Source organism: Ornithorhynchus anatinus, chromosome 1 (genome assembly GCF_004115215.2).
Source record: "Ornithorhynchus anatinus isolate Pmale09 chromosome 1, mOrnAna1.pri.v4, whole genome shotgun sequence".
NCBI lineage: Eukaryota > Metazoa > Chordata > Mammalia > Monotremata > Ornithorhynchidae > Ornithorhynchus > Ornithorhynchus anatinus.
The window spans coordinates 26,490,310-26,504,217 of record NC_041728.1 but is presented as its reverse complement, the minus strand read 5'-3'; the positions used below and the strand labels follow the sequence as shown (position 1 = coordinate 26,504,217).

At 43.7% G+C, this 13,908-nt stretch overlaps 1 protein-coding gene across 1 annotated transcript in view; it reads left to right on the top strand.

The window, feature by feature from the left end:
• Positions 1-63: 63 nt before the first annotated feature.
• DMGDH (dimethylglycine dehydrogenase) overlaps positions 64-13,908 on the top strand; it is a 55,587-nt gene continuing 41,742 nt past the window's right edge. The window contains exons 1-5 of the mRNA XM_029071519.2: positions 64-230; positions 2,335-2,509; positions 4,600-4,698; positions 7,278-7,442; positions 8,798-9,002. Coding sequence (XP_028927352.1) covers positions 79-230; positions 2,335-2,509; positions 4,600-4,698; positions 7,278-7,442; positions 8,798-9,002 — 796 coding nt within the window. The 5' untranslated portion in view covers positions 64-78. The remainder of the gene's footprint in view (positions 231-2,334; positions 2,510-4,599; positions 4,699-7,277; positions 7,443-8,797; positions 9,003-13,908) is intronic.

Genomic DNA, 13,908 nt, shown 5'->3' with positions numbered 1-13,908 from the left:
GGCCCCGCCCGCAGAGGGGAGGGACCCAGCCTCCCGGCCTCCCCGCCCGCGCTGCCCACCGTGCCCACCCTGCCAGCCATGCTCCGGGGGGTCGTTAGCCAGCTCCGGGGGCCCTGGGGGGCCGCCTTGCCCGGCCTCTCCCGGGGGCACCCTCAGCGCCCCGACAGCTGCCCCGGGACCTGCCCCAGGACCTGCACCAGGAGCAACAGCAGCCTCAGCAGCCCCCAACGGTGGGTACCTGCAGGACTTGTCCCCCTCTATTATTACTAACAGCAATAATACCGGTATCTGTTAATAATGATGTTGGTATTTGTTAAGCGCTTACTCTGTGCAGAGCACTGTTCTAAGCGCTGGGGGAGATACAGGGTCATCAGGTTGTCCCACGTGAGGCTCACAGTCTTTCATCCCCATTTTACAGATAAGGGAACGGAGGCCCAGAGAATAATAATAATAATGTTGGTATTTGTTAAGCGCTTACTATGTGCAGAGCACTGTTCTAAGCGCTGGGGGAGATACAGGGTAATCAGGTTGTCCCACGTGAGGCTCACAGCTAATCCCCATTTTTACAGATGAGGTAACTGAGGCACAGAGAAGTGAAGTGACTTGCCCACAGTCACAGTAAAGTGACTTGCCCACAGTCACACAGCTGACAAGTGGCGGAGTCGGGATTCGAATCCATGACCTCTGACTCCCAAGCCCCTGCTCTTTCCACTGAGCCACGCTGTTAAGCGCTTACTATGCGCCAAGCACTGTTCTAAGCGCCGGGGGAGATCCAAGCTCAGCAGGCCGTCCCCTGTGGGGCTCCCGGGCTCCCTCCTCATTTTACAGCCCGAGGAAACCGAGGCACGGAGGAGCGAAGTGGTTTGGCCACGTTCACGCAGCAGACAAGGGGAGGAGGCGGGATTAGAATCCACGTCCTCTGACTCCCAAGCTCGGGCTCTTGCCTCTAAACCACGAGTTTCTCCTGTTACTACTCCTTTTGTATGGACTTTCCCAAGCGCTTAGTACAGTGCTCTGTGCACAGGAGGCGCTCAATAAATATGCACGAGTGAATGAATGAGAGGTGGGTGGGAGGTGCGAGGCGCCCGGACTCCAGGGGCCTGGAGAAGTACCAGGGGAGGATCTCGCTTAGGTCCAACGCTTAACACATAGTAAGCGCTTAACAGATACCATAATTATTATTAGGTTGTGAGCCCATGCAGGAAAGGGACTGAATCCAACCAGATGATCGCCTGTCTACCTCAGCGCTTAGTACGGTGCTCAGTACATAATAAGCACTTAATAAATACCATAAAAAATTTTTAAAAAGCTAAGCAGAGGCCCGGTTCCAGGGGTGGGAGGTAGAGCCGTCCAGCTCCTTGGTTCATTTAGATCGCAGGTTAATTAGCCTGTGTTACTTGTCTGCTGTGTGACCTTGGGGAAGTTATTTCACTTCTCTGGGCCTTAGTTCATTCATTCATTCATTCAACAGTATTTATTGAGTGCTTACTATGTGCAGAGCACTGTACTAAGCGCTTGGAATGTATAATTCGGCAAGTTCCTTCCTCCGTAAAATGGAGATTGAGACTGAGTCCATGTGAGACAGGGACTGTGTCCAACCCAATTTGCCTGTATCCTCCCCAGCACCTAGTACGGCACCTGGCACATAGTAAGCACTTAAATAGTATTATTCTTATTATTATCGATGCACATTAATCGGACATTTTTTCCCACTCATCCCTGGGTGAGAGGATTGCTTTAGTTAGAAAAGTCTCTGGAGAAGCAGATGAACTATGCTTAATAAAGAGACGTAAAATATGGTTTGGAAGTTTTCACTGGGGACCATATAAGCAAGAATCAATCGATCAGTGGTATTTATCGAATACTTACTGTGTGCAGAGTGCTGTACTAAATACTTGGGAAAGTGCAGTGTAATGTGGATAAGAACCTTGCCCTTAAGGAGCTTCCAATCTAGTGAGGGAGCAGACATTAAAAAAGATTAAGTTTGCTGTGGGCAGGGAACACGTCTACCAACTCTATTCTACTGTACTGCACTTCCCCGAGTGCTTAGGAACAATAATAATAATAATAATGTTGGTATTTGTTTAGAGCTTACTATGTGCAGAGCACTGTTCTAAGCGCTGGGTCCCACATGAGGCTCACAGTCTTAAGCATTCAATAAATAAAATCGATTGATAGTTTACAGACAGGAGAATCATTTGCTGACTGGCATCTTCAGTGTCCTTAAAGATGTTCATGCTGCTTCCTAAAGTGCTTAAATATAATCCTAAATGGAATGTGATCCTGGAAGATAACTAAGTAACTTCTTGGTGGTCTTTTTTTTTAATCCCCCAGAAAGGAAAATCAATTTTCCATTTCAGAAACAAAATGGAAAGATGCAGCAGAGACAGTAATAATTGGTGGGGGATGTGTGGGTGTAAGTCTCGCTTACCACCTGGCCAAAGCTGGCATGAAGGATGTGGTCCTGCTGGAAAAATCCGAACTCACCGCCGGATCGACGTGGCACGCAGTAAGGAAGTCTTTTTTCAAACTGGCACCTGTAAAACCATTGTGTACTGTTTTATTATATAAAAGAGCACATTACAAATACTAAGCTCTATCAAACTCCACCTCCCAGCTGAGGATCCCACCTTCAGGAGCACTGTTGCTGGGGAGTCCATTTTCTTTCACACCCCCCCCCCCTTCCTGGGCTACTGCCATTAAATAGCCACTTTCTCCACCCCAACCCTGTGCAGTGGTTCAAGAAAACGTGCAGAGGAGCGGAGCATCTGCATCTGTATTGATGGCAGAACTGTGGTATTTGTTAAGCGCTTACTATGCGCCCAGCACCGTGCTTAACGCTGAGGCAGATACAAGTGAATCAGGTCCCACATGGGCCTCACAGTCTAAATAGGAGGGAGAAGAGGTATTGAATCTCCATTTTGCGGGTAAGGGAACCAAGGCACAGAGAAGTGAAGTGACTTGCCCAAGGTCACACAGCTGATACGTGGCGGAGCTGGGATTAGAATCCAGACCCTCTGACTCTCAGGCCAGCACTCTTTCTGTTGGCCCACCCCAAACAGCACTAACCTCCTTTAGGTGCCCACCCTGTACCAGAGTATGGCACAACGTCTTCATACGAGGCGGGATTGTGGGGGAGAGGGGGAAGGATTTTCTCCCATCCCCCTCACTTAAAGTTCCCTTAGGCTACTTCTGGTTTACTCTCCCCAGTATTGAGTAGAGTGATTTTCAATCAGTAGGCCCTCAGTAAATTGAACTGATCTATAGAATGATTAAATACGTTCTTCTGGGGAAGCTCTGGTGAAGTATATATCTTCTCTGAGGTTTTGTAAAAAATGGTTCATCAAATGGGAAAATATCTGTAGGCGGGCAGTAGATTTTTACACTTTGCATATTGTACACACTTCATTCCTCTAACACCGACCTGCTTGTGCCTCGCTCACATCTCCCTCGCCGTCTATCAGACATATGTACATATCTTTAAACTCTGTATCATCAATTATATTAATATCCGTCTCCCCTCTGGACGACAAGCTCATTTATGGGCAGGGAACATGTCCGTTGTGTTGTACTCTCCCAGCTGATTAGTACTAGGCTCTGCACAGAGTAACCGCTCAATAAATACCGTTGATTGATTGCTGCGTTCTGACAAAACGTCTGGGTAAAAATAGGTAAAGCACACCTGGAGTTAGGGTGAAGGTGCCAAGGGTGTTTATTTAATCAAGGAAAACCAGTTGACCCTTTTTGAACCTGACTTTGTAGTTTCTGGAACAAACATTTCAAAGAAAGCTGTCAGAATCCTAAAGAAATAGTAGTAATGAGCTTTTTGAACTTGTCGTATGCCATCTCGACTACTGCATTAGCCTCCTCACTGACCTCCCTGCTTCCAGCCTCACCCCTCTACCATCCATAATTCATTCTACTGCCTGGATTCTTTTTCTCAAAATCTGTGATGTGCACACCTCCCAACTCTTCAAAACCCTTCAGTGGTTGCCCATCCTTCTCCACATCAAGCAAAAACTACTGACTGTTGGCTTTCAGGCACTCTAGCTGTTCACCACCCCCGTCACCTATCTTTACTCTTTTCTCACCAAAACCCAGCCCACAGACTTTGCTCCTCTACCACTGACGTACTTGTGCCATGCTCTCATCTCTCTCTCCATCCATCGCTCCCTCCTTCCCTCTTCCTACCTGTCTGGAACTCTCTCCCAACAGACCACCACTCTCCTCATCTTCAAAGCCCTACCAAAATCATATCTCTTCCAGGAAGCCTTCCCTGACTGTCCTCTCGCGTCTCTTCTTTATTGTCGCCCCCTTCTATTTCCCCTTTACACTTGCGTCCATACATACCCCTAAACACTTTGACATTCACCCCACCTCCACCTCCAGCACATTTAAGTACAGATCCTTATACTCCGTTATTTCCCCTTGCTGTAATTTAGTTGTCGGCACCCTCCCGACTAGATTGTAACTCCTCCTGGGCAGGGGCCATATCACCCAACACTCTCCCAAGAGCTTAATACAGTGCTCAGCACACAGCAAGTGCTCAATAAATACTATAGATTGATTGAATGAATGTCTTTTTTTTCCTCTTTCAAGGCAGGTTTAACCACTTACTTTCATCCTGGAATCAATTTGAAGAAAATACATTACTACAGCATTAAACTGTATGAAAAATTAGAAGAAGAAACAGGGCAGGTGAGTGACTTTCAGTTAAGATTTATTCAGGTGCAATATTGTCTTTGAAGAACAAGTTTTATGAAAAATCTAAAGAAGGAATGCTTGGTTTTCCTTTTCTTCATTTATCAGTGCTGTTTATTAACTTTCTTCTCATAGGTTTTTTTGTGGCCAAGCAATGCCCTCAGTTAATGATAACAATAATAATAGTAATTATTAGTATTATTACAATTATTAAAATGCTTATGGCCAGTGTCTTCAGTTACACGTGAAATAGATAATATGTTATAGAAATGCTTAAATTTTACTGCAGTGATCTTGTGGGTTTACTTTAAATCAATACATCTTGACATTTTGGGTTATATTCTCTATAACTATTCTTCTTTTAAAAAATCCCATTTTTCTTGTGAAAAATTAAGCAGAGATACTGCTTTTAAAAGTGAATGAAAACAACAATCGGACTAGGGATTTTGGATTTTTAACTCTATTGTTTTATTAAACTTGGATTTCAGTTTGGCTAGCAAGTTTCCAAAACTCCATTATCCCCAAAACACCTTAAAGCATTAAAACATTTTCTTTTACATTTAACCAATTGCCTAATTGTTGCTGAATTGTACATTCCAAGTGCTCAGTACAGTGCTCTGCACACGGTAAAGCTCAGTAAATACGATTGAATGAATGAACCAAGTATAGCATATACCTAAAGATGAATGAAGCTTTATAATTGTGTGACTTTAATTATTAATGCACTTCAGAATAATAATGTTGGTATTTGTTAAGCGCTTACTATGTGCAGAGCACTGTTCTAAGCGCTGGGGTAGATATAAGGTAATCAGGTTGTCCCACATGAGGCTCACAGTCTTCATCCCCATTTTACAGATGAGGTAACTGAGGCACAGAGAAGTGAAGTGACTTGCCCACAGTCAAACAGCCGACAAGCGGCAGAGCCGGGATTCGAACCCATGACCTTCGACTCCCAAGCCCGAGCTCTTTCCACTGAGCCACGCTCACTTCAGAAGAGTATGGTGCCATCCTCACCACATAGAGCCCTAGGGTTTCTTGAAGCAGTGTGGCCTAATGGAAAGAGCGAGGATCTGGAAGTCACTAGACCTGGATTCTATTCCCAGTTCTGCCACTTCTCTGCTGTGTGATGTTGGGCAAGTCACTTCACTTTCTGTGCCTCAGTTTCCTCATCTGGAAAATGGGGATTAAATCCTACCCCTCCTACTTAATAGTAATAATAATAATGATAGTTTTTGCTAAGCACTTACTATGTGCCAAGCACTGTTCTAAGCGCTGGGGTAGATGCAGGGTAACTAGGTTGTCCCAAGTGGGGCTTACAGTTTTAATCCCCATTTTACAGATGAGGTAACTGAGGCACAGAGAAATTAAGTCCTCTGACTCCCAAGCCTGGGCTCTTTCTTCTAAGCCACACTGCTTAGACTGTGAATCTCAAGTGGGACAGGGTCTGTGTCCAACCTGCTTATCTTGTATCTACCCCGGAGCTTAGTACAATAATAATTACTATCATAATTATTTTTATTATTTTTCAATATGGCCAACATCCACATAATCCAAGATTCCTGAGATCCAGGGGAGATTGATTAGTCTATTAATTTAGATCCCTAATGTCCTAAATAAGCTGTAAAATAATGTTCTAGAGATGGCTTTCTCCCCTTGTAAAAATCACCCATGAGAGAGATTCCTCACCCATCCTCAGCGTCTCATTCTGATTGCGGGTCTAAGATTCAGTCTTTAGAAAATGCCTTCTCCTTGCAATTTTATAAAATACTTTTTGTTCCCTAGTAAGCAGATCTCCATTTGAGAAGATGACTCTTTTTGACAGGCCAGGGTGGGAGGTTTGACTATAATATATAATTTGGGGAATAAGTGTTGAGAGTTTGACCCTCCTGTGCACAGACTAATGGGCCTTGAACAGTATTAAGAAAAAACTTGGATTTTCCTTGGGGTCTTCCTCCTATCTCTTTGGGTCTCTTTCCCCTGTTAGACTGTAAGCTCCTTGAAGGCAGGGATTGCCTCTTATGTGTCTACTGCACTCTTCCAACTGCCCAATGCTCAGCACACAACTGGCAACGTATAGTATACTTATTTCCCGATCCGATCAGTCGAACTAATTCTAAAAAGCCTATACCTCAGAAGGCACTTAGTAAATGTCATCAGTAAAGATACTTAAAAAAAGTTTCAGATAATGAGTATGGCTTTGCGAAGCAGGGTACATACGAGGCTTCTGAAAATATTGAAAAATCACTTTTGATAGGAGCAGGGTCTCAACTCTGATGCCCTCCAAGGATCGAAGATTTCAACTATCTCCACGTCCCCTTCCCTTTCCCTCCCATGTGATTTAATCCTCACGTGCACATTACACATTAATCAGCTAAAAATATGAGATACCGATGGGAACGTTTCAGATTCTGCAACCTATTTCGAAGGTTTACTGAATCCGTGTTTTATCTCCATTTGATAACACCTCTTTCCCCACATGCTTGAATTTTTTCATTACATCACGTCGCTAATGATAACTAGGCTCCCGTTGTTAACTCCAGTGAGTTCATAAACTTCTACTGTGCGTGCCTTTGTAGGTGGTGGGATTCCATCAGCCGGGCAGTATCAGAATTGCTACTACCCCTACTCGAGTGGATGAATTTAAATACCAAATGACTCGCACTCGCTGGCACCCGACCGAACAGTATCTTATTGAGCCGGAGAAGGTGCAGGAGATGTTTCCTTTATTGAATATGGAGAAGGTACGGTAGTCCAATCTTCTTCTCTGTGGATGCAATGCAGGCCGCTTGTTGGGCAGTGCTCACTCATTCTGAAGGGGAAAATTTGGGGAATAAGTGGTGGGAGTTTGGCCCTCTTGCACACAGACTGTCGGGTCTTGAACAGTAATAAAGAAAAACCTGGATCTTCCTCGGGATCTTCCTCCTATCTCTTTAGGTCTCTCTCCCCTGTTTAACTGTAAGCTCCTTAAAGGCAGGGATTGCCTCTTCTGTGTCCACTGCACTCTTCCAACTCCTCAGTACTCAGCACACAGTTGACACCAAGAAAATACCAATGGTGAATTGAGTTGATCGCTTTCCCTCTTATGCCAACCAACCAATAAGTCCCCTCTCACCCCTTATCTATATCCCTGCAGGAATATTTCAAACCTGAGATCCTTTTCGTTTTGTACAGTGCTTTATACACAGTAAGAGCTCAGTAAATACGACTGAGTGAATTTTAAGTCCAAACAATCTGTTTAAGGTAGAAAGGACCGATTTTGGGAAACGTAGAAGTAAGGCCCCGGAGTCTGGGTCGAACATGGAGTATGGATCTGGAGGGCTTGAATCCATAAAGCATTTAAAATAAAACAGAAGCAGGTTTAGATGTTCTATGTTGTGATTCCTTCTCGGGTTATGTTGACCTCCAACAGCACCTTTAGCTTGTTTTTCTCTCTGGAAGCCCCCAGGCCAGGCCTGCGACCCATGTCGTTACACAGCGCTTAGCCCAGTGCCTGGAACATAAGAAGCACTTAACAAATACTGTAAAAGAATAATGTGGCAGGCTACCTTAGGGGCCATATCTGTTCCCGGAGAGGCTCTCGGTGAGCAGGAAACTTGTTGATTTGGGCCCCTGAGAGAACCAAATGCGACTGCTTCTCCAAGAATATTTAAAGTGGCTGGGTTGAGATCATTATGATCATCATGTATGAAGAACATTTCCCCTTGATGCAGGAGGTTTTACGTTATGCTGTGAAACTTCCTGCTTTTACTGATCTTTCCCTGGGGCCTTCTTCGCCGTAACCTAAAGCCGCGGGTTCTGATCCGGCATAGAGAAGGCTTTCTGTCGACAAGGCCTGAGCTGAGTACCCTAAAGCCAACTCTCACCCATTTACTGGGAACTGTTTAAACATGTTTTATTGTCCCACTCTCCTGATTTTGAATTTTCCACAGTTCATGTCTGCATTTTGAGTGTGAAAAACAGTACCTTTAGGAAAGGCATCTAACCCCACACAAATGAGGGCTTTGACCATTGAAAGGACAGTATTTTTATAACAGAAATGTTTAAGGAGGAAACTCCAATCCCGTCTAAACTAACTCATTTTGTGTGATCCATTCAGGTCCTGGCTGGACTTTACAATCCAGGAGATGGCCACATTGACCCTTATTCTCTTACGATGGCCCTGGCTGCTGGGGCTAGGAGATACGGTGCTTTATTGAAATTTCCTGCTCCTGTGACCGGTCTCAAACCCAGGTCTGATGGCACCTGGGAAGTCGAAACTTCCCAAGGAACAATTCGAGCAAAAAGAGTTGTGAACGCCTCCGGTAAGGATTGCAGACTGTTTAATTATCGCCTCAAATGGAATAAATCATTTAATAGCTACAACCTCTCCCCTAGCTCACTCCGCTTCACTCACTACTCTCTTCTCTGGCTCTACCCCAATTTTTGCTCTCTACTCCAACCAAACTAATGTTCTCTATCATCATCTGCACTCAGTCCACCCTCCGCTGGGCCATTAAACACGTTTTCTCTCCCTCTCCTGCAAAACTCTACTAAAAATGCCACCCCCTCCAAGAAGCATCCCAGATTAACAATAATAATTATCTTACTCTGTGCTAAACTCTAGGGGAGATAATAAATAATCGGATTGGACACAATCCCTGTCCCATGTGGGGCTCAAACTTTAGGAGGGAGGGCCGGCACTGAACCCTCATTTTACAGGTGAGGAAACAGAGAAGTTAAGTGACTTGTCCGAGGTCACCAGTAAGTAGGAGGACCAGGACCAGGATCTTCTGACTTATTCCACTAGGCCATGCTCACTCCTCTAACCCCTGCTCGATTTCGGTCCCTTTAATCAATCCAGATGTCCTTTACCATTTTTTTTTTATCTCTTTGAATGATACATGATCACGTATTTCTGTCTTCTGTCTTCTCATCTATCTCTGTGTTTGCCTATAAGTTTTAGTCGTTTGTGTTTTATCTATCTTCATTTAAAAATTTCAGCAATCCCCCTTTCTCTTCCATGAGAATGTGAGGTCCTTGTGGGCGGGGGCAAAGCTCATTCAGTCATATCTTCCTGCGGCAGATTTTGAAAACTTTATAGGCACTGTGTAACATACAGGTTTCTACCATGGTGTGTAGTACAGTGTTCTGCATTCATGAGTGGGAGCTGTTCAATAAATTCCGGTGATTAGCTGACTGACTAATGACTGATTGTGCAGGACAGCTAGTTTAGTCATCGTCACTATTCAGTGATTATGGATTCCAGGGGCAGTCAAACTGCATCCTTTTCTTCAGCCTTTTTGTAATCTAATTACACCAAAAAATATTTGGTTTACACTAATGTGCAGCTCGGTTTCCACTAAATCAGGTACTTAATGCCTACCGAGTCTTTTTGTCAAGTCACAAAAGCCCTTTGTAAGCATTACATGCCATGAACGGTATCTTTTTTTCGACTTTCCTGTCATCCCCATTTCTTTAAGTCTCTGTTGATAAATTTCCAGTCAGTCTTGGTGGAGCTCACAGTGCTAATTCAGAGCTTAGCAGAGTTTATTGGCAGCTATTTGTTTTATCTAGCATCATTAACAGCTGACATGGAACCAGAATGTGCTAGTTTAAACCAGTTTCCTCAGCCCAGACCCCTGGGAATCTTTCAGATTACCAAAAGGAAATATACTAAAATATCCTAAAAAAGAAGTCCAGCGATGAAATAATTATGCTAGCACTTGCCCAAAGGAGTGTGAACACAAATTCACAGACAATATTACTAGTGATAAAATCCACATAAATATTTATTGATGGAATTCATAAACTAGCAGAGAATTGGCCTTTAATCAGCTAGTGTAAACTAAGCAGTGGATGGAAGTGGAGGGGGGAAATTTTTGTTTTAAAGATTTAAGAGTAATAAAATCCAGGAGGTAATAGTGCTGACAATGACCATGAAAACGGTTTCCTGCTAAATATTCTAGATTTCTATGTTCCAAGTCCCTACATTATAAGTCTGTAAAATGGTCCTTTAACCGAAGTATATTTATTCTTCCTCTGTGTCCTAATGTTTGACATATGTTTCTTATTAAAAAATCATTACAGAATAACATTTTTCTAATAGTATTTTGCTATTTCAGTTATATATCTTGGTATGATTTATAAATCTCGCTGAACAATATCCTACTGTTTGCAGTGTCGTAAATCTCAATTGTTTGTGTAATATGCAAATGAAATAGACGAAAAACACCAACTCGTGAGTTTTCTTTTCCGCTGAAGTAGTTTGACAAACCATATGAGCATGGATTTTTCAAGTGATACGTGCAACACCAGGTGGTTTGGTTTTTATGGATACAGCAGCATAAGCCATCAAAAAACTAATGCAAAATCATTTTCAAAAGGAGTTATTACCGTCATTTATCTCATAAAACCCTTCTATGCATCTAAATATTTCTGGGTTATCACCGAAGTGCAATAGCTTAAATAGTCCCCAAGTAGCCCTTCTGGCTAGGACTGAGATTCCAGGAGTTATAGGTACAGAAGTTCTGAGGCAGGGACATCTCTTCTCAGCAAACTCGGCCTCCTTCTCCAACTGTGTTTTGCACACAGTAAGCGCTCAGTCAATTCAATTGAAAGAAATATGATCGAATGAAGTCTGGAAGGCCAGTTCATTTCCAATTGAGCCCCAGGAGTGTGGGTTCACTATGGCCTGGTGGAAGGAGCCCGGGCTTGGGAGTCAGAGATCATGGGTTCTAATGCCGACTCTGCCACTTGTCAGCTATGTGACTTTGGACAAGTCTCTTCACTTCTCTGGGCCTCAGTTACCTCATCTGTAAAATGGGGATTAAGACTGTGAGCCCCACGTGGGACAACCTGATTACCTGTCCTATCCCGTCCCCCGCCCTGCAGTGCTTAGAACAGTGCTTGGCACATAGTAAGTGCTTAACAAATGCCATCATCATCATTATTATTAAGTTGACCCTGGCAGGGTTTGGTTCAATGAAAAAGGACAGGGTCCTGACCTAGCGTAAATTTCTCCCACTTTGAGAGACTCAGTGGAGTCTGGCTCCCTTTTTTTTTAAAAAAAGTATTTGTTAAGCACTTACTGTGTGTCAAGCACTGTTCTAAGCACTGAGGTAGAAATTTATCCGGTTGGACACATCCTCTGTCCTGCATAGGGTTCAAAATCTAAGTTGGAAGGAAGAGGATTTAATCCCCATTTTCCAGATCTAGGCACAAGGCACAAGATGTTAAGTGACAGTAGGTCAGACAATAGACGAGTGGCAGAACCGGGATTAGAACCCAGGTCTGATGATTCTCAGGTCCGTGCTCTTTCCATTAGGCCATGCTGTTTCTCCATATGTCTGGTTCACTTACGCTGTTGAATCAGAAGAAACGGCTTGTAGTTTCGCTCCAGGAATCTGGTTCACTTTGTGACCTAGGGCCATCCCCAGAATGGGCCCAAACCTCCGGAAATGGTTCTGAGGCTGTCCATGTCCCACTGAGATTCTTGCTCCTTGTGAGCAGGGAATGTATCTGCTTATCGTTGTAGCGTATTCTCCCCCATGTTTAGTATAGTGCTCTGCACACAGTAAGCCCTCCATAAATGCTATTGAAAGAATGAATAAATGAATGCAAAGGTTGATGTAACTCAACCTTAAATTCTCCACCATCTTACCAGGACCTACTGATCAGTTCTTTCTGTTGCAAGGAGAAGGAGCACTCCAATGGCCCCTGACTGGAAAAGTAACCACCCGGACATCCAGCTTTCACCTCCACATTTCTCTCCCACCACATGACCATGCCCCCACTTAGCTGGGCATTATTATAGAGTGTCTAGGGCAGGATTTCATTCAAAGACTGCCCTTCTAGAACCAGAATAACCTTTCAGTTCATTGCCTTCTGGTTATTCATCTGGTCACCAATTAAGGCTCAAGTTATAGTATAACCAGGAGAAGTCAGCTCATCTTGACTGTTAAGGAGATGCTGGTTTTAATCTGTAAAATTGACCTAAATATCATTTTCTTCCTCAAGGATAGAGTGCATAATGCTTATAAATAACTCTCCGGTACATACTTTTCTGTGCTGCCCAGATCGTTTTTCTAAAACTTCCTGAATGTATTTCTCTACTTCTCAACATCTTCGAATGCTTACCCATTCCTCTCCACATCAAGCAAAAATTCCTGATCATTAGCTTTAAGGCACTCCAACATTCTCCCTCTTACTTACCAGTTCTCTTTTCCAACTATACTCCAGCTCTCACTTTTCATTCCTCTCAAGCTCACCTCTTTTTATGGTATTTGTTGAGTACATACTATGGGTCAAATACATACTATGTGTCAAACACCGTTCTAAGCTCTGGGATAGATACAAGGTAATTAGGTTGGACTGTGTCCCTGTCCCACATGGGCCTCACAGTCTAAGGAGGAGGGCGAACACATATTTAAGCCCCATTTTACATTTGAGGAAACTGAGGCACAGAGAATTGAAGTGACTTGTCCAAGGTCACATGGCAAACAGTCGGCAGAGCAATTGGCAGAGCTGGGATTAGAACCCAGGTCCTCTGACTCCCAGATCTGTGCTGCTTCTCACTTTTCCTCATTCTCAACTTTCCTGACTCTGACCCCTTGGCTCTTACCCTTCTTTCAGCATGGAGCTGCCTCTCACTTCCAATCTATCAGACCACAGTCCTCCCCATTTTCAAAGTTCTTCTGAAATCCCACCCTTCCAAACTCAACTCCACCTTCCCAGACCATCTAAAAGCTGCCCTTAGCCCTGATGTTTATTCATCCCTCCTTAACACTTGAGCATATTCTAAATTAGCGTTAACTTACACCTATTTAATCTATTTCTATACTTTTGCTTTTTACAACCATAGCAATTTGTGGCTTTCTTGGCATCTGTTAGTTTCCCTATTAGATTGCAAGCTCTTTAGGGCAGGGATTGCCTTGCAAAATAGTAATAATAATAACAACAATAATAATAATTGTTTTTGTTAAGCACGTAACTATGTGCCAAGCACTATCCTAAACACTTGGGGTAGGTACAAGATCATCAGGTCCTACATGGGGCTTACAGTCTTAGTAGGAGGGAGTATAGGCATTGAATCCCCATTTTACAGATGGGGTAACTGAAGCACAGAGAAGTGAAGTGACTGGCCCAAGGTCACACAGCAGACAAGTGGCAGAGCTGGGATTAGAACCCGGGTCCTTCTAACTCCCAAACCCGGGCTTTGGGACTAGATGG